Here is a 22,781-nt window from a genome sequence, read left to right as displayed (position 1 = left end):
TTGCGAGATCAGTAAAAAATGACTGTGAGCCTTCTGCAAGGGCAGAAGAGTAAACTCTAAATAAGTCTCAATGTTATGAATCCTCACGTTTGCTTCGGCTATTTTTCCTTGGCTGAAATTGTCCTTAACTATATCCAGAATGCAGGGATGCAGAAGACACTGTTAAAAAAATGTGAATGGCTAGGCTCATACATGGTTAGTGTCACAACACAACAGTCATAATGGAGTCTGCCTATAGTCCATTAAATTCACAAATGAGAAAAGTTAAATATTTATGAATATGATATGTAACAATTGGGATCGATGACATCTTTTATTTAGCTGTTATTAAGGAATGTGTGTTTTGTCTATTACAGATAACCATATCACTAATGTAATGTGAAAAATCTGAAAATTATGATACATTTTAAATTAGTTTCATGTACCATAATAAAAACATATTAGGGGCATCTAGCAGGAAAGCAATATGATAGCCAGCATCTTGAGACCCTTACAGGTGAGTAGTCGCCCTTTACAAGCCGTTGATTGACTGATTGATAGTAATTAAAGCCCTCTATGAAAACGCTAGGCGGCTGATAGGATGTAAAGTCAAAATAGACATTTGTTTAGCCCATTTTGGCCTAAAATAGATTGTTTAAAATATAAAACGTAATAGGATAGATAGACGACTAACCCCTTCTTTCTTGTTCCTGTTTTACAGATAACGTTTTGGCAAGTGCAATTAGACAGGCATAGATTAAAAATGTCAAAAGTTGCTGAAAGGTATGTATTTTTTGTTTTTCATTCCCTTTCCCCCCATCGAAGGGATGCAGAGCTTGTTTTTATGTACATGACTGTACACTTTGAGCCTAACTTTGCCATAGTGTTGGCTTCTCTTTGTCTCTTGACACCCAGTACTTTAATTATGTCTGCATCTGCATCAGTCTTTTTTGCTTTTAATCTGTAGTTTTTGATCCACATTTACAACACATTTACCTCTCTAGAAAGAGCTAGAGACTTACTCACATTTGTTTAATAGTATTCTCAAATGCAAGCTTGAGATGGTTACTTTGGTGTGTTGATGTCAGCAAGTGCACCTTAGTGTGCACATCTGCATGGATCCTCACTTTTTAGTGTTAGTTATATGTGTGTGTTGGATTGCTCACTGTGCTTGGTGGGAAGTGGACGATTACCTGTATACATGCAGGAGCGTAGCTTGGTCAGTATGATTAGGGTGGTGTGACCTTAAGATTTCCAAACAGTCACGCTGGTTTAAATATATTAGATGAGAAGCAGGGCAGGAGTTGGGCCTTAAGGAGCAGTATGAAAGGAGAGGAATGCAGTTGTTAGGGAGAGTTAAAATTCAATATATATTGTAAAATAACAATTTTTTAAAATGTTTAATACAGAGAGGAGTGTGTGTGTGTAGGTGTTTTTGTCTGCATGTGCATGTAAAAATCCCAAGTGGAATCTGGTATAGACCGCACCATGCCCGATTTAAAGCACCTGTACCCAACTATGTACTAAAGAATTCATTTATTAGGGGGTGTAACACCCCAAACACCCCCACTGAAGCTACTCCCCTGTGTACATCCTGCATTTATATAGTTAGAGACAGACATCTTATATTCATTTGTCCCTTTGTACTGTGCTTGGCGAGCATTGTAAGAGCATTGAAATTCAGTATGCCCAAGCTTGGCTAACCCCAGCCAGGGACCCGTTCTTCTACCCTTCACCAATGCTTGGTGCATTGCAAGTGAAGGGGTTAGGCCCAGGAGAGGACGAGAAGTATGAGCTGGCCAAATCTGTTTATACTCCTCATGGCATTTTCAAGGAAATCTCTACATACACTACTGCCTACTCTAAGAGCCCTGGTGCAAGTAAATCCCAAAATTACATTTTAGTCACATCAGTGGTTTCCCAATGTCCATTGCCGCAATATCTATCCAGGATTCTGAAGGCTATCCCAAATCTGCTTGTGATTCAGGAGACTGTGGAAGTCCTCTTCAGAACTCTTGAGTACGTCATGCACTTTCAAAGTGAGCTCCCCAGCAAATACCTTATCTTTCCCCATAGACTCTGACCCAGATACATAGAAATTACTAAGACCACTCGAGGCTGAATGAACTTTGAGGCATATTTACTGGTATTTCACACAATGCAACGCAGGAAGAGAATTTGCTGCACTGCGTAGTGTGAATGGAAAGAGCAGACATCCACCTTATTTACAAAGATATAGAGCATTTCTGCTCTCTTCTTGCGCAGGAGCAATGTGCTCTGCGTAGTGCCAAAGCAGGATAGTTTTCGTGCAAGAAGGGGAACCTTCCTGCACAAAAACAATCCAAAGAGGAGATAACGAGGAGATGTTTTTACTCATTTTTCCCTCCTTTGGGGGGGGGGGGGCATACAGGATTGACGCAATCCCAGATTTCCCAGCCTTTGTAAACCTGGAATTGTGCCAAATCCATTTGTGGATGAATGGGAGCTCTCATGCTCCATTCATGAAAGGTGTACCATCTCGAAATGTATTATAACGCAGCACAAGCTACTGCATTGCATTACATTTATTTACAGAGCCGCACAAAGCCTCACAAATCAATCCTGGCATTGCTTTGTAAATCTTACTGAAACCTTTGCATTGTCCTTATGTTGCTTTGAGTGACACAAGGACATAGCAAAGGCTTTATAAATCTGAGCCCTAGTTTTTGCAGTTAAGCAGCACTTAGAGGCCAGTCTTCCCACCTTCTGCATTAATACCCTGGCGTTTCAGTGAGTTATATTTGTTTTGTCTCGTTATCATGCGGACTTGTTCTAGGATTTGAGCTCCGTTTTAGTTATTGCACTATGGATGCTTCTTAGAACTTAATCCATGAGTATTGATACTGGCGTCTGGCCCCAACTCTGCAGCATTTACCTACTTGTTTAGATAGCGGTCACTCTTTCATATAGGTCCACGAATACACTCTCTATGAGCTAGCCCGATTACCCTGAATTGCATCCTTTATACCTCATTCAGTGGACCATACATCAATACAGTTCATGTTTTGACGCCAGTTGATTGCTTCTTACTCTGTGCTCCCATCAACATTTTACAGCATTTCCAATTACTTGCCAGCTTGAGGTCTTATTGGACCAGTACGCCTCTTTTGTCTCAATTTTATCATCTAGTTATATTCCAACCTGTTTTTTTGAGCCTTGAGGAAGTTTTGGTACTGACTTGTACTACCGAAACACGTGTTGGCTGTTTCCAATGTGATGATAAACCTTTGAATAAATGGAATAACGGATTCCAAAAAAACAAGAACTTTGACTTGACTCTCCTGTTTCATGAAAAGGGTTTTGAGGAATATATATGTGTGGAACAACATTTGCTTGTTATGAGATATTGGGATTAACATGTCACCTTCTTGACTATACTTAGGATAGTGCACGTCTGACCCATTCCTGTTCTAATTGTTTGTTAAATCTCTGGATTTACATAAAGTCACCCCTGGTTGTGAGTGACGTGGGTCCTTGTAGCACTCCGTTCTTATTGTGTAATTACCACTTTACCATTGTCCGATAACTAGTATCTTTTTACTATTCTTGTGATTGTGCGGTTATTACCTTGTGGAAAACACCACTACCAATTCCTTCTCTTATTGAGTTATATTTGTGTAGAGAAGCCATGGTCTGTTTTGCCTTCTCTTCTCGATCACCTATTTTCTTAAGTCCACCGATGTTGATTTACAGACTGCATATTTCTCTTCATGCGTTTTTCCAGAAATTGATATCCAAAATCACAATTTGACACGCACACATGATTGGGCTGTCAAAGAGGCACAGTTTAGACTATGAAACAGGTAAAGTTTAGACTATGAAACAGGCACAGTTTAGGCTAACGGTTGGTTATTTAATAAGACAGACTGCAATGATACTTCAAATGATTGAGAAAAGAAAAGAGCCATTGATATTGATGAGATGAACATATACCACTAAATGCTCTAAAGTCACAAAAATACAGATTTTCGGGACCCCAGACTAGCACTCTCAAATCAGAAAATCAGCACATGAGGCATGGGCTGAAACGTCCAGCAAAAAGGCTGATCAGAAAACATAAATACAGTGGAATTATTCAAATAAACATAGTTGGAAGCCTTCCTAGGTGAACTGGAATCAGTTTATAGATGAGTGTTAACTAGCTGAAAGACAGACAATTAATTAATCAAATACTGTTCCCACATTTAGCATTCTAATATTAGCAAAAGCAAACAGAAAAGAAAGAAAGGAGTTTAAGAAGGAGCTACAGCAATTACCCAACATTTCTACAGAAGAATCACCATGTTGAAAGAGTATGGCTAAATCAGTAAAAGTTAAGGAAAATGAGCAGTTCTTCTTGAACCTCAGCCACGCACATCGCGCTGCGCGTTAGAAGCGGGCTGCCACTGGCTACTTCCAATTTTAAAAACGCCCGTTTTGTCGCTTTGTTTAAATCCTGATTAGTCCGTTTTTCCCCTGATTTTAAAAAACATAGTTAGAACTGTTAAAATATTTTACTGTCCCTTACCTGTGCTTCTTTTGCCACGGACCGCTTTCTTGCACTGTGGCACTACGCCACTCTCACTGCCACTTGGGCAGCCCGGTCCCAGCGCTCTGTTGACCTGGGGGCCATCTTGGGTGGGGCGAGCTAGTCGCTCTTCAGCTACTGGCTGAAGCAGAGCAGATTAATTTATTATAAATCAGCAAAATGGTCTTTTCGGTGAGGTGACCTGCCAATAGCCTATTTGTTCAGAGGTGGCCAGTTCATATTGAACCCGAAGGGCCGCAAACATTTTGATGTCACCTTTCTCCCACATATCTCGGACATGGGAGATACCAATCATGTCCCTCTTGTCGAATCCCTTTGTCATCCACAGACTTCCCAACCACACAGAATCCCAGATGGGGGTCCCCAGCGTCAGTTTATCCTCCCAACTAAGAGACTTTTTGGTGGCATGCCAAACCGCCACCGTGTGCCCGGTCGGACCCGACAGCGGAGGTCTAGCTGGCTTTGAATACAATGCTCTATTATATTTCCCTCCTGGGAGAAGCCACCTGTCCATACGGTAACCCGGATTGTCTGGCTTTCCATAAATGCCCTGGTTAACGGCGGCCATGTGGGCTGCCCAAAAATATTTCCTAATATCAGGGAAAGCGATGCCTCCTTCGTACCACTTCAAAGTAAGCTTTCTGAGAGCTATCTGTGGCACCCCGTTCCAAAGTAGCTCCCTCTGAAATTGTTCAATTTCTTTAAAATAAGCCCCCGGAACTACATCGAGTGAGTTTTGTAGAGCATAGAGGAAGTGGGGAAGGGACATTTTTTTAAATAGAGCTGCCCTTCCTAAGAGAGACAGCGGGAGGGTTCGCCAACTGTCTATATTGCGTTTTAGATGCTGTAACGAGGAAAGGAGGTTATGTTTGTACTGGAGTGTGCAGTCTAAGGAAATGAAGATCCCTAATTATTTGAAGCCTAAGGTACTAAGCTATATTAGGCAGTTGCAGGGTAGGGCTGGTAACCACCTAGAAAGGGGGTATATGTGAGACTTCTTCCAATTATTCTTAAATCCTGAATATCTACAAATATGTCAATCAACGCAGTGAAGGATTTACGGGGGTTGATTAGGAGTAACACATCATCCGCCTAAAGCAATATACGTTCCTCCCAATCCGGCGCCCACCTCATACCTCGAATCACTGAATCCCGCCGTATCCAAGCCGCCAATGGTTTATGTGCTAGCACAAGTCGAATGGGAAAGCGGACATCCGTGGCGGGTGCCTCGGCTCAAACCGAATGTATCCGACTGCTTGTTATTAACCACTACCCGTGCCAGAGGAGCTGCATATAAAAGGCGTACCCATCTAATGAACTCGGAACCATACCCCAGTTTATGAAGTACCGGGAAAAGGTAGGGCCATTCAATCATGTCAAACGCCATAGTGGCTTCTAGGGATACCAAGACCGCCGGCTACCGCAGGGTAGCCCTGTACCAAGAACTCAGTGGACTCGGAGCAGATTAAGCGCCGTATTTCGGTGTGGAATACATCCCGATGGGTCAGGGTGAACAAGGTCCGGAATAAGCTTAACTAACCGATTGGCCAGGACTTTTGCCAGGATTTTGGGTTCAGCATTAAGGAGTGAAATAGGCCTATTGGAGGCACAGTCTGTCTTGGGCTTGCCCTCTTTGTGTATCACAACAATAGTGGCTAAGCGTTAATCCAAGGGCAATTCCCCCCTGTCCCTACAGTCCTCAAACATAGACTTGAGATGAACTGCTAGTTTATTAGGGTTAAGGTTGTACAGTTCTATGGGGATTCCATTTGGTCCTGAGGCCTGCCCTGAGTGAAGCGTTCTTATTGCTTGCGCAATCTCGTCTCCAGACAGAGGACTGTCCATTAAAAGTCTGTCCGAAGGGGAAGGGTGGGTAACACAATGTCTCTCAACAATTCTGCGGAATCTTCTTCATTGTATGGTGCACTCGTGCTATACACCGCCTTGAAGTGAGTGGCAAATTGATTTGCGATTTCCTGGGGGAGCACCAAACTAGTGTCGTTAGCGTCACGTAGGGTTGGGACAAGTCTACTCGCCCATTCCCGTTTGTCGAGACAGGCTATTAATTTCCCAGCCGTGTCACCTAAGTCATAGAGTCTCCCAAGTTGTTCCCTCCCCAGTGTGCAAGCGGCATCTGTAACTAATGCTTTGTATTCGTCCTGCTTAAGTCGGAGTAGGTGAAGCGTCTCTGGAGCAGTTTGTTCCTCCAGCTCTCTCTCCAATCTGTAAATATCATCTTCTATGTCAGACCCTCATACTCACTAAAGTAATTGTCCATAGTAGTTAGTAGTCCTTTACAAATTTTAGGGTCCCGAAGGAACCTGGGGCTGATCAGAGCCACCCTACCCACCCGAGTGTAATCGAGAAGTATGTGAGCCCAAAGTGGTGAGTGATCGGATATGCCCCTAGCTAAGTTTCGGATCTCGTGGACCTGTGTTATGTGGGAACTCGGTACCAAAATATAATCTAGCCGTGATAAACTACGGTGGGCACCGGAATGGAAAGTGTACTGCTTTTTGTCAGGGTTATATGTGCGCCAGCAATCCACCAAGCCCATAGCCTCAAGGAAGTCAGGCAACCAATGTGTAGCAGGTCCCAATTCACGGGAAGGATATTGATCCACCTCACCCAAGCCCACAGAATTAAAATCCCCACCTAACAGCAGCAGTCCCTGTGGCAAAGACAGAAGAATGGTGCGGAGATCCTGAAATGTAGTGGTTTGGAGGCCAGGGGGAACATACACAGACAATCGAGTGATGGTGCATCCCACCCAAGAACAGGAGACGCCCACATAACGACCCCTATCATCAGACCAGGTAGATTCAACACTCCGGGGGAAGGACTTTTGTACCATGATCCCTACCCCCCTGGAACCAGTTGTGAACCCCACGTGTGCGATCAGACTATATCCTCCCCTACTCAGTGCTTTACAAGAGTGGCCCAACAGATGCATTTCCTGGAGGAGCACCACATCAGGCGCCTGTTTCCTGACATACTGAAGGACGATCCTACGCTTCACTTTATCCCCAAGCCCATTGACGTTCCAACTCAATATTTTAATACTTTTCTCCTACTGTGTATGCATTAGTAACACGGAAAAATGTGCGGCCTCCCAGTCCGCCCTTTGCAGTTTTGGCAATGAAGAACCAAACAAATAAAAACCAACTCAGACCCCTCCCCTAACAATCCTCCTTACCCGCTGCCCTGCCCCTGGACTCAAAACTGCCCATCGCAAACTGGCAGAGTGCCTGTCGCCCAACGTCCTGTACTAAAGGAAGTAAAACAGTGAGAGTAAGGTCCCCGGTTCCCCAACCCCTCCCAACAAGCATTTAATTCTACAAGGTAACCATCTGTGATATCCGAGTCAATCGATAGTAGAAAAATTCACCTTTCACCCAAGATCTGGAGTAAAAACTCTCACCAGTTCTGTGAGGCTGGCCGGTGGGTCCATGTTCATACAGTCGGAAACCCAAGCGTCCAGCCAAACCCAGCGTATTTTCAATGTTCCAGGTTAATGACTCACGGGCCCGATATTGCCCAGCTCATGCCTTACAAGATTCCAGTTCTGTGAGGCTGGCCAGTGGGTCCATGTTCATACAGTCGGAAACCCAAGCGTCCAGCCAAACCCAGCGTATTTTCAATGTTCCAGGTTAATGACTCACGGGCCCGACATTGCCCAGCTCATGCCTTACAAGATTCCAGCCAGTGCGCAGCCACATCGGGAAGATCAAAGAACCAGGCCCTTCTGTCCACCTCCACTCGAAGTCGGGACGGGAAAAGCATTGCATACTTAAAGCCTTTATCTCGGAGCTGCTTCTTGACCCCCAGGAATGACCGTCTTTGCTTCTGGACCAAATGGGTAAAATCAAGAAAAAACTAAATGTCTGCGTTTTCAAAGCCTAGTAGGGCCCCGGTTCTGGCCCGTTGCAGTATGGCATCACAGTCCAGATAGTTGAGAATCCTGGCCAGGACCGGACGCGGGGGAGCCCCTGGCTTCGGGCAACCCCCGGGGACCCTATGAGCTCGTTCCACTACAAAGAGGTTTCCGAGACCTTTCGGTTTGAAATGCTGGAGAATGAGGTCCTCCACAAATAGGTCTACTGATTCCCCTTCTGCCTTTTCCGGCACCCCCAAAATGTGGACATTATTGCGGCATAGGCATCCCTCATAGTCGTCCATCTTCACCTCTGCGAGTTTCTTGAAGACCTGCAAGTCCCCTATTTCAGCTTGTATTTGGGATGTATCCTCTACCAGGCTATTGGTCTTGAGCTCCACCTGCTTTAATTTTTCGTTGTTTTTATTTAGGTCTGCCCAAACGAGGTTGACTTTGATTGAGATAGCTTCCATTTTGTGTTCCAGGGAGGTTTTGATGTCCGCGATTGCCGACATCTCATCCTTGAGCGTAGACTCTTTGTCCGAGCCCCCTTGATCACTGACTGTCTTATGTTTGGGAGAGTTATCCTGCGCACTTTCTCTGGTGAAGGAATATTTGTCTAGCTTATTTGTTTGGGTGGATTTAAGGCCTCTTACTGTCGCCATATTGAAAGCCTATGGTAGGCAGCAGCGCTGCCCAGGATGTATCAAGGAAGGCACAATTGAAACAGCCCCTCAATATTGCTCCCAGGGATTTCCAAGCGGTGGAGGCAAAGATCTATGGAGCAAAACTCTCCAATAAGGACCAATTTTAGCCAGCAGATATCCCCGCCACCTGATCCTCTCACTTGTGGGCACTTCAGCTGGGCCTCTAGTGGGTAAGGAGACCTGCCTCGCCACAACCGTAGTCAGCAGTTTGTGCCCACATACAAGCTGCGTTGGGTCGGTATCTCTGTCACCCTCTCAGCTGCTGGTTACCTCTGTCCCCCAGCGCTGGACGCCGCTGGCTTGGCGTGATGCCTGTTTCATGCGCCGGTCCAAGCATGGAACTAGAATTGTCAGTACTACCCCGATGTGGGCAGTCTATATGTTAATGCCGACAGCGGAGGGATGGGGGAACCGTCTCACTTACTTCGGCCGTGTGCCCCTCCCGTTTCCAACGTCTGGGTTTTCTCTTTGCGAGGCAGCAGCTTCTATGCCTCACGCTGCACAACCAGTCCGTCGATCCTGCGGCAGCTCTCCAGGGGTCCAACACCCGCTCTGTTGCTGATTTTTTCAGCTGGTATACCACACCAGGGAAGCCAAAGCGGGCACCCAGGTCCCGATCTCCGCCGCCTGCGTCAGCACGTTTTTGACGCTCGCTGCTACTCGAGGCCCCGGCTCTCAGCCCCGGCAGGCCCAATCACGTCCGCAGCCGTATCTTGGCCCAGGAGGATGCTAGAAAGTCAGTTTTTTGGGCATATCAGTCAGGGTGTCTTACATTGCACAGATCCCTCCGTGAATGTTTCGGATCAGTTAGGCGGATGTACGTGAAAGGTCAGGCTTACTGGAGCTCTACTACATGGCGGTCATCACGCAACGCCGCGTAGCCACGCCCCGCAACTGACATTCTTGCACCTAAAAAAAGTCTATACTTATTGCTGAAAAACCCCTTCAAACCATGGTTTTCTGAGCATTTAAGAACTCAGAAACAGTTGTGTAGGAAAATGGAGTGAGTTTGGAGATTTAAATATGATTCTCAAGATAGGGAGGTTTATAAACAGTCAATAGCAGAATACAAAAAAATTATATGAGAAGAAAAAATGTAATATTTTACTGATAAGATTCTTCAATCTGGCAACTCGGTAAAGGAACTTTTTTTAGCTAAAATGCCTGTGTCTCTCAACAGTAGTTGCAACCAGACATTCTGTAACATCCTTAGACATTTTTTCCAGAAAAAAGTAAAGGAAGTTTTTGACACTTTACATTCAATAATCAAAGAGTGTCTAAACCTCTGATGAATCAAATACAACTTTCACCTACTATGTTTGTTAAGTTCTCCTTGGTTGGAGAAGAGCAAGTTTTAAAGTTAATTGGGTCAATTAAAGCGGGATCCCCCAAAATCGTTAATCTTGACCCTGATATACTTGGTACTCAATTGACTATGATTTTTAATGAAATCATCAACACTGGACCTTTTCCTTCTGAGTGGGAGAAAATCTCCTTTCTATCTTTGCTGAAAAATAAATTATTTGGATCCTGAAGGGCCTAGTAATAGGCCCATCTCAAGACTGCCGGTCCCAGCCAAATTATTAGAGAAGGCTCTAAAGATTGAGCTCCTGTCATTTATTGACAATAACAACCTTCTGGATTGCACTCAATATAGTTTTAGAAAGGCACACAGTACTGAGACTGCACTGATAGCTGCATCAGAGGAACTGAGGTTCATTCTAGATGGTGGAGGTCAGGCCGCTTTGATATTATTAGATCTCTCAGGGCCTTTGATACGATCAATCATAATATCGTAATTGACAGACTTGCTGAGCTAGGAATAGGTGGCCTTGCGCTCAAGTGATAACATCTTTTCTAACAGATAGAATGAACCATGTTGCTATTGGCGATCTCATCTTTGAACAGTTTCGTCTGCTGTGTGGGGTACCCAAGGGTTCCTCATTGAACCCTACTTCTTTTAAACTCTATTGGCCAGGTGTATGACCAGTTTGTGCGGGCGCAAAAGGGTATTCAACCCTTTGCAACTACAACAAATGGTGGTGGGATGTACCAATGCTATTTTGCGAGTCACAGATTTGCAAAATGGTATTTGAGACTCGCTATAGATGCATGTGAAGGGCGTCCCTTCATAATAGCGATTCCAAATAGTATGTTCCATTTCTTTGCAACCTCATTTGCGGTTGCAAGACACTCACAGTTTACCACTTACTTCAAGTAGGTGGTAAACCATTCGCAAACGGCAAGGGGTCCCCAGGGGACCCCTGCCCCTTTGTGAATGGGTGCGAAAATATTTTTTAAAAGAAAGCAGTGGTCCCAGGGACCACTGCCTGCCCTAAGTAAATGGAACTGAAAAGTTTCATTTTTCTTTTTTAAATGCATCCCGTTTTCCTTTAAGGAAAATGGGCTGCATATTATTTTAAAACCTGCTTTAGGTAAAAAAACTGTCCCAGGCATGGTGCTCCACTGACCCCAGTAGGCCACTCTACCAGGGAGTGCTAGCCATTCCCAATGGGTTCCATCCACACCAGAGCAGAACGCAAAGAACTTAGGAATCCTTTTTGATTATAAACTCAATTTTGAAGATCAGGTCAGTGCTCATGCCTCATCTGTATTCTTCAAATTAAGAATAATATGAAAGATCTGTCCACTTATCCCTTCGGACCTTCAAAAACCAGTAGTTTCTACCCTAGTCCTAGCTGAACTGGACTACTTGAACACCCTTTTCTTCAGCATTCAAAAAATCCCTCCTAAAACTCCAGATGCGACAGAATGCCTCAGCTCGGCTTCTTGCAAGAATACCAAAATAAGCATCAGAGGTCTTATTCAAGCTGCACTGACTTCCGGTGGCAAAAAGGATTGAATGTAAGGAGCTCTGTATTGCTTTTAAGGCACTACACAATATTGGTACTTACTATCTTCGGGAGAAATTTGTCTGGTATACCCCTCCTAGAACACTCAGATCCTCAGATGCAAAGTACTTAGTATCACCTAAGGTGAAACAAGCCTCATGGGGTGGTGGGAGTTTTGTCATGAAGGCCGCAAATCTATGGATCTCCCTCCCCATGAATCTAAGGAAGTGTCCAGATCTCCTGTCTTTTTCCTGAAGACTTGGCTTTTAACCGCCACCGCGCTACCGCGGTTTCCCGCTGTACACGGGAATTTCAAAAATGGCTTGATCGTGACAAAGCCAGCTCGTCATCCACGCACCGCAGGTAACATTGATGACAAGCTGGCTTAGTCATCAGCATCGAAGGGGTTAGGTCAGTAGAGCAGCCTTGTTTTAGTTTCACCTTCATCTTCTCGTTTATAACAACAGCAGTGCCAGGATGCCATATGGCATTCGAGCGCTATATATAAAATTATAAATCAAATCAAAAATCAAACTCTGTAGGAGGAAAGGTGGCAAAGGGATCCAGCGATAAGAGGAATTGAGCAGCGTTTTTCAAGTTTGTCCCACATGGAGTTTTTGGTGCCAACATTTCAGGCTTTAGTGGGACCTCAAATTTGATAAATCTGACCTTATGGAGTCCTCGGCTGCTATAGCTTCCTCCCTAGCCATACTAAGCAGTTTCCATTTACAACAAAATGACCAGGGGCCATATTACCAAGATGTGCGTTAAAAAACGCATATCGCACATTTCCCTATCGCCAGATTTTATCGCCGTGCTAGTGCGTCATTATCAACGCGCAACACGTAGGCGATATTAAATCCGGCGATAGCCGGCGATAGGGAACATTAGCGCGTGAAAACAAGCGTTGTTGTCACGCGCTAATGTGTGCCTTGATAATATGGGGGGGTGGATTCAGCTTTATGATCCACACCCCCAGGTTATCAATGCCTAACACCTGATCAGAGCAGGCGTTGGGAGAGCTGCGATAAACAAGTTTATCGCAGGTCTCCTTCTCCCAACGCCTGCCTTGGTAATAGGGTGTTACCACCTCCAACCACATTTTACATGTGGTTGGACGTGGGAGCGCCCACTTTGCATCTCATTAGCGATGTTTCTCGCTGACATGCAAAGTGCGCTTGAGGCAGGCGTTAGCATGCCCTTGTCAATAAGGCGCAAGAAGTATCGCCGCTTTCTCGGCACAATTCGCCGAAAAAGCGGCGATACTTCACCTTGGTAATATGGCCCTAAGTGAGAAAATGATGAATAGTTAAGCCTTACTGAACCTGCCCTTTCTCCAGCCCCCTGAAAGTGTGCTGATGGCCCAGTTACTCAAGCATTAATTAACAATGACTGTGCCCTTACCTATCGTTTTCTATGCAGGATTAGCGCATGTTCTGATTCACTATCCTTTTAAAAGATTTTTGACATATTGGTGTCATGTTATTTGCTACATTTCTTGAATGTTATGTTCTTGTGGTGTTGCTGAAAGATTTAAAACACATCACCTCTGAGGGAAACATGCTGTTAATTTCTCAGTTACTGACTTGCTTAACTTTGTAGAAACACATAGCTTGATCCTTCCCCAGTAAATCTTTTACATTGTCTGTTTGTCCTAATTATATTTTTACTTCTGTATTAATTGCATTGATTTGCAGATGGTTTTACTGCTGGCTTCCAGAAACTGAGCAAATCGGTAACAATGCCCAATGTAGGCTGAGATTATCTAGGGGGAAAGTTCTAGTCGGTGAAGTATTCCAGCTTTAGAGCTTTTTGATTTCAAGAAAGAGCCTTTTACTCAACCCTGCAGCAGAAAAACAGCTGTTACCAGGGCATCTGCAGATACAAAGGCGTCCATGAATAAATGTATAGTATTTCCTATTATATTCACCTCCTGCTGATGAAGTGTCTGCAGGGAATGGCCTCGTATAGAGAAGCAAGGTATAATACATGAACTTGAAGGCAGCACCACAGCGAACAATTTCTCTACATGCTCAGCAGTTCCTTTCACCGCTTCCACCCCTTTGTTCCCAGTGCTGTGCCAAACGCTACATGCAGTTTGAAAAGGTCATAACAGTGAACTAAAAGCAAATACCTCCAGGCACGCTGTTACTTCACTAGTCCAAATACATGGCTGACTGATTTTTTGGTTATTGTTTGTGTGGTTGCTGTTGGAAGTGAAGAAGAAGTTACGGCGAGTTTTTAACTTTTTTTTATTTAATTTTTTCAAGAAATATTACAACCAAGCTGTGATTGAAAAAAACAGTTGACCCGCGGTTTGCCGGGCCAGAAGCAATATTTTACCAAATAGCCAAACATTTCCTGTCATTCTGCAGAAAAAGAAGGAGAACGCAAAATAAAAAAAGATGTCAAATACAGTGGAGCAATTGTACAAGTAATATCCCGGAAACATTCATAGTACAGCAATGACCCTGTCCAGCATGAAACACCACTACCATTACAGCTCTTAAATCTTATTCAACGTAGGGGTAGTTCCAAAAACACCCATCCACTGGTCCCCTCACCAGGCACACATTTCATTCAGGAGGAAATTTCCGCTTCATTCATTGTCTAAGGAGTGAGCTTGCAAATAGCTTTTGAGATGTTGCCAAATATCGGGGAAAAACCTTTAAAACGCAGTCATTACATCGCACTACCTTTACATTGCAGTCATTACATTGCAACATCCTTTACATCGCATGTCATTACAACGCAGCCATTACATTGCATTTCACTACAACGCATGTCATTACAATGCATGTCACTACAACGCAGACATTACATCGCAAGTCATTACAACGCATACCATTACAACGCATAGTACCTGTTAAACTATCCGATACTTATCCTACTGTTGCACTCACTGGACTTAGAATAGTAATTTTTACCCCTACACTATCCAACACTTACCCTACTGTTGTACTCACTGGAGTTAGAATATGTATGGTCAAGTTAACAACGAAAGTTTGTGTAGCTGAGCTAAATGCTAACCTAGTCACTGCCAAATTACGACAGAAATGTTATTGCAAAGACATCCAGGAAGTGGTTCTCCCCAGACTCTATTCCTAGGAAATGCAACTAACAGGTGCAATACACTGAATTGCAGTCTTGTTAAATTAAACCTGAGTTTCCCATTTGGAAACCAGGAGAGATAAGGCTCACACTTCTGTGGCAAATTGATTGGATTATAAGTGTGACTTACAATCTAATTATCAAAGGCTGCCTGGTGGGCTCTGCCTTTCCTATACCAAAATGCCTCCTTTACCCTGGAGGTAGCCCTGGAATCAGTGCTTGCTGGGTTTGCGGCATTCACCTACAGGCCCATCTCTAGGAATATTTTTTTAATAAATCTAATCCAGGGTATATTGAGAGCATTGTCTAGAGAGAGAGACAATCCTCCAGTACTGTCATAGGGAGTTGGGCATAAGGGCTACCCCAAATACTCAGCCAAAAGAATAGTGGTGCCAGGTTTATCATGTCACCTACACTTGTTAAGCCCAACTCTGATAGGCACAAAAAGGCAGAGCATGATTAGGAAGCAGCCAATAGCCTAGAAACAAACTTATTTCTACCTGCTGAATTGGCCTGGGACCATTACATCCCCAGACCCCTGCTCCATAAGACCCACAGAAACACATTTATTCCGCTAAATCTCAGTCAGTTCTTTGATCGGTTTGTGGCCCAGCCTTCTTGCAAATGAGAACACTGCCTTCATAGCTCTTTGACTATACTTAGCCCTCGATTAATAGGCTCTGTCAGGTTAGGTTTAGATCAAAAGAAAGCCCTAGATAACTAAAACACTTCACTCTATGGATTTCTGAGCCCCCCCCCCCCGCCCCAAGGCAGAAAGTCCTAGTTTTCACATTTCTTGGGCCTAAGCTCATTATGAAAGATTTTTGTAACTTTGGGGCATATTATCAAGGACCGGTGTTAAAATTATCACCATTTTATAGGCAGGAAACTGCCGATAAAACAGCGATAATGGGCTTGATAATACGCCCTTGCTAATTCCCATAGAAGCCCATGTTAACAACAGAACATGGGCTTCTATGGGAATTAACAAGGGCGTATTATCAAGCCCATTATCTCCATTTTATTGGCAGGAAACTGCCAATAAAACGGTGATAATTTTAACACCGGTCCTTGATAATATGCCCCTTTGTTTTACGATTGTTGCCATAAATACAGCATTGTCTGCTTACAACAGTACATGCAGGGCTCTTGCCTTAATTCTATGGAAAGCCTTCCCTATCCTAGTCAGATGGAAATCTAAATCATTGATGTAGGTGAGGAACAGAAGAGGGGCCAAGACACACCCTTGTCTCACCCCTAAGTTTGCCCTGATCGTTTCTGTAGGTTCCCCTTTATCACCAAATCTAACACTGATGTTGGTGTCCCAGTGCATTCTATGTAGGAGTCCAAAAAAACCTGGGTCAATCCCCATCTTGGTCATACAGTCTGGCAACTTTCTCCTATTGACCAAATCCAATGCAGAGGAGAGGTCCATTAACCCATGATGGATGGAACCTCTCCTTGCCTTGACATATTTACCTATGGTCAGTTGCAGATTAAGACACTGTTCCTTAGTGCCGACCCCTGGATGGAATCCATACCGGGTATTGGACAAAGACTGATTCTCATCCGGCCAGGCTTCAAGTTTTGCAGCAAGAATCTTATTTTAATTTTATTTTTGTTCACCAGAAACAAGCAGACGGATCCACACAAGTGCATTAGTCATGTCATTGCATTACAGTAATTTCTCGAGGACTACATTTGTCCAACCTTTCGGTGCCAACTTTACACTCAGTACAGCATTTCTGCATGATCACCCAGTACACCGCACCCCCGCTCCATCAAACAAGTACAACAGAACTCCGCATCCTGTACATTTCAATTATAAGGCATCATATTTGAGACAATAGCTTCTTCCCACATGTGGGGCATGAGGTAGAATCTGTTCCCACTCCTGGTGTATGTGCAGCAATGTGTTAGTCCGCAGGTTCCCGGTGTTCATGAGCCCCCCTGCTGTGCCTGCAAATAGACCACTAGCGACTGCCAGAAGTCCCTAGGTCTGGAGGCCATGGGTAAACACTCTTCATACGTCCCCATAGTCTCTTTGCAATATAGCATGTCTGACACCCAATCCTTAAATCTAGGTGGCTGTTTGCTGCCCCACCGAATTGCAACCCGTCGTTTGGCCAACAGAAGTGCCACTGCCAGCAATTTCCATCTCCTGACCTGTTTGACCCTGTGTGTGCCCAGCAGGCAGGTCAGTTGGGAGTTTGGGACATTATCAGCTAACATTTGTGACAGCGCCGCCGTCACCTGCCTCCAGTAGTCCTCCAGTTCCGGGCACGCCCACGCTATATGGACAAAGTCTGCACCTGGCGTCTGGCACCTCTGACACTTGTCATCAGCTCTAAGGCCAAACCTGTGTAACTTCACTGGGGTATAGTATTATTGGTGTAGAAACTTAAAATGTATGATGCGCAAATTGCAGTTCGACGTGAGCAGCTGAAGCTGGGCACAGCTATAGTCCCAGTCAGCCTCGGATACAGGTATCCCCATCTGCTCTTCCCATCGGAGTAATGATCTATTTGCTTCCTCCGTCTGTTCATGTTGGGATGTGGTGTTGAGTTATGTAACCAGGTTGGAGCGGGTGGGCGCCGTCAGTAGAACCTGCATAGCCTGTAGAGTCGGCGGCTCCTGCGGAAACGTGTCATATAAATCTTTAAGTGCCGCCCTCAGCCTGTGGTATGAGAACAGCTTCTATGGCGTTCTGTGAGCACTCAATTGCGGGCATTGCATGGAGATAAACTTGTTGTGCGGAAATATCGCGCTCATCGTCCGGAGGCCCATATCCTCCAATTCACCCCACATCTTCCGCTCGCATGTCACCGATAGGTTGGGTTGTTTCGCCAGTGGGAGCGCAGGCGCGTATATAGGCAGTTTCTGTGCCCGGGTCGCCAGCGTGTGCCATGCCCTGGATGTGCACTTGACTGAATGAAAGGTGTCATTTGGATAATAGCTCACCGCATCTACGAAGTATTGTGTCAGCTTTTCAGGACTGATACTGTCTGTTTCCACCGCAATATGCGGTATGTGTCCGTGAGGTTGAAGCCAATAGTGTGCGTGTTGCGCTTGAGCACAATAATAATATAATTGTAGGTCAGAGGCCGTGAAGCACCCCTGATGGTATGGCTTTGTGAGCGTTTTCCATCCGATCCGTGGTTGCCTTCCGGCCCAGGTCAGACGCTGTAACGCGGTGCGCAGCTTCCTAAAGAAGGCATTCGACAGCCACACTGGAATGTTCCAGAACAGATAAAGGAATCTGGGTAAAATTATCATTTTTTGCAGTGCTATCCTGTCTGCCAGCGATAACGGGAGCTTAATCCACCTGTCCACCGAATCCTCCAATTTAGTCAGCGCCACCCCAAAGTTCTGTCGTATTACCACCTCGGGGTCTCGGTGGACCCAAATACCGAGGTATTTCACAGGTTCTGTTTCCCAGGTCAGAGGATAGTCTAGTGCAGGCTGCGTAGTCGCCGTCGTCAGTGGTATCACCACTGATTTGCCCCAGTTTATGCTTAGTCTGGCATATTGTTCATACTTTATGTACTCCCGGATTAGGGGGTTCAGGTTTGTGTCCGGATCACGGGTGTATAGGACCATGTCGTCAGCGTATAGCGAGATACCGACAGGCCTCAATTCGAACTGTAGAGCAGTTTCAGGGTGGTTTTGCCTGATTTTGCAGGCCAAAGGTTCGACTATGAGCGTGAATAAAATGGGTGACAGTGGGCACTCCTGTCTAGTGCCGCGGCCTATGGCAATTCTGCGGGAGGTGGTTCCATTTATGCGCACTCTCGCCGTAGGTGCATTGTACAGCATAGCTATCCATTTCAGTAATCTTTGCGGGAACCCCATTCTGACAAGGACCGTAAGCATAAAGTCCCATTCGACAGAGTCGAAGGCCTTTGCAGCTTCTAGGAGCGCCGCCGCGGCCGGTACATCGGGATCCAGACTTTGATACATCGAGAATATTGTACGGATGTTCTGCGTGGTAGACCTTGTGGGGATGAATCCCGCTTGATCGGGGAGCACTAACGACTGCAGGAGCAGCTGTATTCTGGCAGCTATCCCCTTGGCCAGGATCTTCACATCTATATTTATGAGGGAGAGGGGGCGATAGGCGTCGCATTTAGTGAGATCCTTCCCGGGCTTAGGAAGTGCTATCAGCAGAGCTTCCCTCAGTGTCTCTGGGAGGATCCCCTCCTCATAAGACTCCTCATACATAAGGGCTAGATGCGGGAGCAGCAGGTCTCGAAACTCCTTGTAAAATTATCCCTGGAGGCCATCTAGCCCGGGGGCTTTATTATTTGGGAGCGAGTTTATTGCGTCCTTGAATTCGTCTTCCGTTATGGTATGGCCCAGAAACTGTCTGTGTGTGTCCGAAAGCCAGGCAAGCCCCACATCATCTAGGTATTCGTGAATCTCCCGGTCTGTTTTCTTACTCCTAGGAGTGTACAAATGAGAATAAAACTCCTGAAAGCATTCTAGAATACTGGGAGTATCATAGACCATCTCGTCGTCCTGGTTCCTGATGTGTGTTATGTACGTGGTGTTTCGTCTGGCTCTGATCTTCTGTTATAGTGCCCTACCCGGTCTGCCCCCCTCCCCATACGCCCGTGCTTGGTAGTGTTTCGATAGGTACTTCACCTCCGTGTCCGCGTACTCATGGTATGCGGTGATTTTCTGCCTAATGTCGGCCTGTGTCGCCGGGCTTGGCGAAGCCGCGTTATCTGCTTCTAGTTCCCTAATGTCGCGTTCTATCATAGCTAATTGCTGCCGGATATCCTTGAGTATGCCTGCTTGTTTCCCGATACAGTGTCCCCGTATGGTGACTTTGAAAGCTTCCCAAAGAGTGCAGGAGCTGTCTACCGTTCCTGCATTTGTGTAAAAAAAATCTATTATGGCTTGCTTCAGCTCGCCATGAAAAACTTGGTCCCGTAGCGCATTGTGTGGGAGGCGCCACGTAAATACTCGCGGTGTGTGTGTAGGTAATGCAAGGCATAGCCGCACCGGAGAGTGGTCAGAGAGTGTTTTAGGCAAATGTTCTACCTTGCGGACCCAGGTGCACATCTCCCTTGTGATCAGCCAATAGTCCAGTCTGGACCACGTGTTGTGTGCCTGCGAAGTGCATGTACCCTCCCTCGTCTCTGGATGTCTCTCCCTCCATATATCTACCAGCTGCCATTCATCCATACCGTCCCGAACTATTCTGGCTGAGTTTCTACCTGTGCTGTGCAGGCCTGTTGATCTGTCCAAGGTGGGATCTAGGCAGCTGTTAAAGTCGCCTCCCATTATTACATGTGTCGGCTGCAGGTCGCGAAGCTTGGCGTAGATAGATTCGAAGAACTGAGGGTCGTCCACATTAGGGCCATAGATAGTGACAATGGTAAGGACCACACCTCCAAAGTTGCCCCGCAGCCACCCATAGCGCCCTTGATCATCTGTGTCCGTGTCTATGAGAGTGAAAGGGATGCCTTGTTTAACTAGCAGTAGGACCCCCTTCGCGTAGGTCGAATAGGACGATGCCACAGAGGCCTGCGCCCACCTATTACCGATCCTCATTTCCCGCAGCGGGTTTAGGTGTGTCTCCTGCAAACAAGCCACATCAATCTCATGCCTATCAAGGTATGCCATCACTTTCCTGATCTTATGCGGGTCCTGCAGCCCTTGCACATTCCATGTCAGTAGGGACAAGGGTCTTGTCTGCGTCAAGTCATGTTCCATAGTGTGCCGACTGATCGTCATCTGCACTCGTTCGTGTATGTAACATGTTGAATTCCTAGACTCCTAGTGCATGCACTGCGTGTCTCCCCTGCCGTCCGTTGAATTTTGCATTTTCTCCCCCTCCCCTCCCCCCCCCACTTCGTTCACCTCTTCTCAACGAAGCCATGTCCCCCAACCTCCCAACCTACTCCCCTCAAAAAACAAACAAGACTCTTGCAGCAAGAATCTTACTCAAATCTTTTAGGAGCTATCCAGGAGGGATATGGGATGATAATAGGCCTGGGAGTTCCGATCCCCCTTTTTAAATAGTGGGACAACTATAGCTTTGGACCATAATGCAATTACATCTCCCTTAATTGATGCTTTAAAAATGTTAGTTAAATGACAGCCCAAAGCACGTCATTTCTTTGAAGCGGTCCAAGGGGGGCCCCATCAGGCCCAGGAGCCTCCCCAGCCATGCTTCGCCTGATAGAAACGATGACATCAATAGTGTCTATCATGGCACTCAAAGCCTCGTATGTTCCTAAGTTGTGACTATGCTCTTGGCTTTGAGGGCTAATAGCCTTTTCATTTCTAGGATTGAAAATATTACAAAAATGCTCCACCCAAGCTTCTGCTAGTATTACCGAGTCCAGAGTTGGCTTATCATCACCGGTAAAGAAGGGTTGATTTACGACCTTCCAAAAGGAGACACTGACCCTCAGCCTAGATGCCTTGTACATCTCATCCCAGGCAGCCCCCCATAGCTCAGATTTTCTGACCTCCAAGATTACTTTATATGCCTTTCGAAATTCTACTACCTCTTCCTTGATGCTGGGATTTTTAGAGAAGACTGTTTTAAATTTTTGGTGAGCCACAGTACACTCATTATTAAACCAGCTGAGGGGGTGTTTTTTTTTGCCACTTTGCTCCACTTCAGGCCGCTGTCATCTGCCACACATAGAGAAATAAAGACCTCAATAATTGATGCTAGTGAGGTCATTAATTAAAAGCATTGCAAATTATTCTTGACCAAGTTGGCCAAGAAAACTCCTTCTCCAGAGAATCCCACTTCATTTTTAACCCCTTTTTCCATGAATTTGACATTGGTAAGGTTACCCTACTCACTTCCTTGTTCCCCAGGTGTAAGTGACTGAGGGTTATGATCATTAATGCAGGAGACCTTAACCACTCAACTTTGTATTATATATGCCAGATGAGATGAAATAATAAAAAAGTCAATCTCACTTGCCTTAGAGGACTCTATATAGGTGGGAAGGGACGAGATGCCTAACATCAATTCTTTGGCGAAAACCCCATTCTTTGTTATCATAAGCCTATTTATATAGTCTCCAATTGGACAGTGCTGAAAGTGTGGGGCGTCACCACCATCCTTATCTTTTGCTCCACAACACCTGTGATTATTGGCACCACAGAGTTTGATGTTGAGATCAACTGTCGAGATTATGAGTGTCTCACTGTTGTGACTATCCATAAAGGAGTCTACGGCAGCCTCCAGTTCCTCTAATACCTTTGTTACTCTTGCATCAAAGACATTATTGTACAAATTTATCAAAATCAAATCAAAAGAGTGGAATAAGTTGGAAGTGCGAGGAGTGCCTAATCATTTTTAGAGAAATGCCCACAAGGACAACTGAAATTACAATGGCTAGACCCTCCCTTGGCCCAACCTGAGCTTGATACCATGGTACTCCTACACAGGAAGTGATAGCCATCCACCCTAAAGCCCTCCCATGACCATGTTTCCTGTAAAGAAATAATATCAACTTCTCTAAATTCCGAATGCCAGTCTGGGTTTTTCAGCTTAAACTGGATGCCTGCTACATTCCATGATGTTAACCGGAGTCCCACTTGTTGTACCCCAGGGCTTCCTTGACTGGACGAAGTGGGGGCATAGTCCCTGCATGTCTCAATTGTACCTACCTGTCCCCCTGGATGCCAGAACAACCTCCCCTGATATTTCCTGGTTG

The 22,781-nt window shown here is 45.3% G+C and overlaps 1 protein-coding gene across 2 annotated transcripts in view; it reads left to right on the top strand.

Annotated features, from left to right (window-relative positions):
- The window catches only part of RGS7 (regulator of G protein signaling 7), a 1,941,513-nt gene that overhangs the window by 1,684,486 nt on the left and 234,246 nt on the right, over nt 1–22,781 (top strand). For both annotated transcript variants that reach the window (XM_078646934.1, XM_078646935.1), the window contains exon 12: nt 701–762. In XM_078646934.1, coding sequence (XP_078503060.1) covers nt 701–762 — 62 coding nt within the window. The remainder of the gene's footprint in view (nt 1–700; nt 763–22,781) is intronic.

Source organism: Lissotriton helveticus, chromosome 6, assembly GCF_964261635.1.
Source record: "Lissotriton helveticus chromosome 6, aLisHel1.1, whole genome shotgun sequence".
NCBI classification, from domain to species: domain Eukaryota; kingdom Metazoa; phylum Chordata; class Amphibia; order Caudata; family Salamandridae; genus Lissotriton; species Lissotriton helveticus.
The sequence above is the reverse complement of the archived record's forward strand: the minus strand, read 5'-3'. Positions and strand labels throughout refer to the sequence as shown.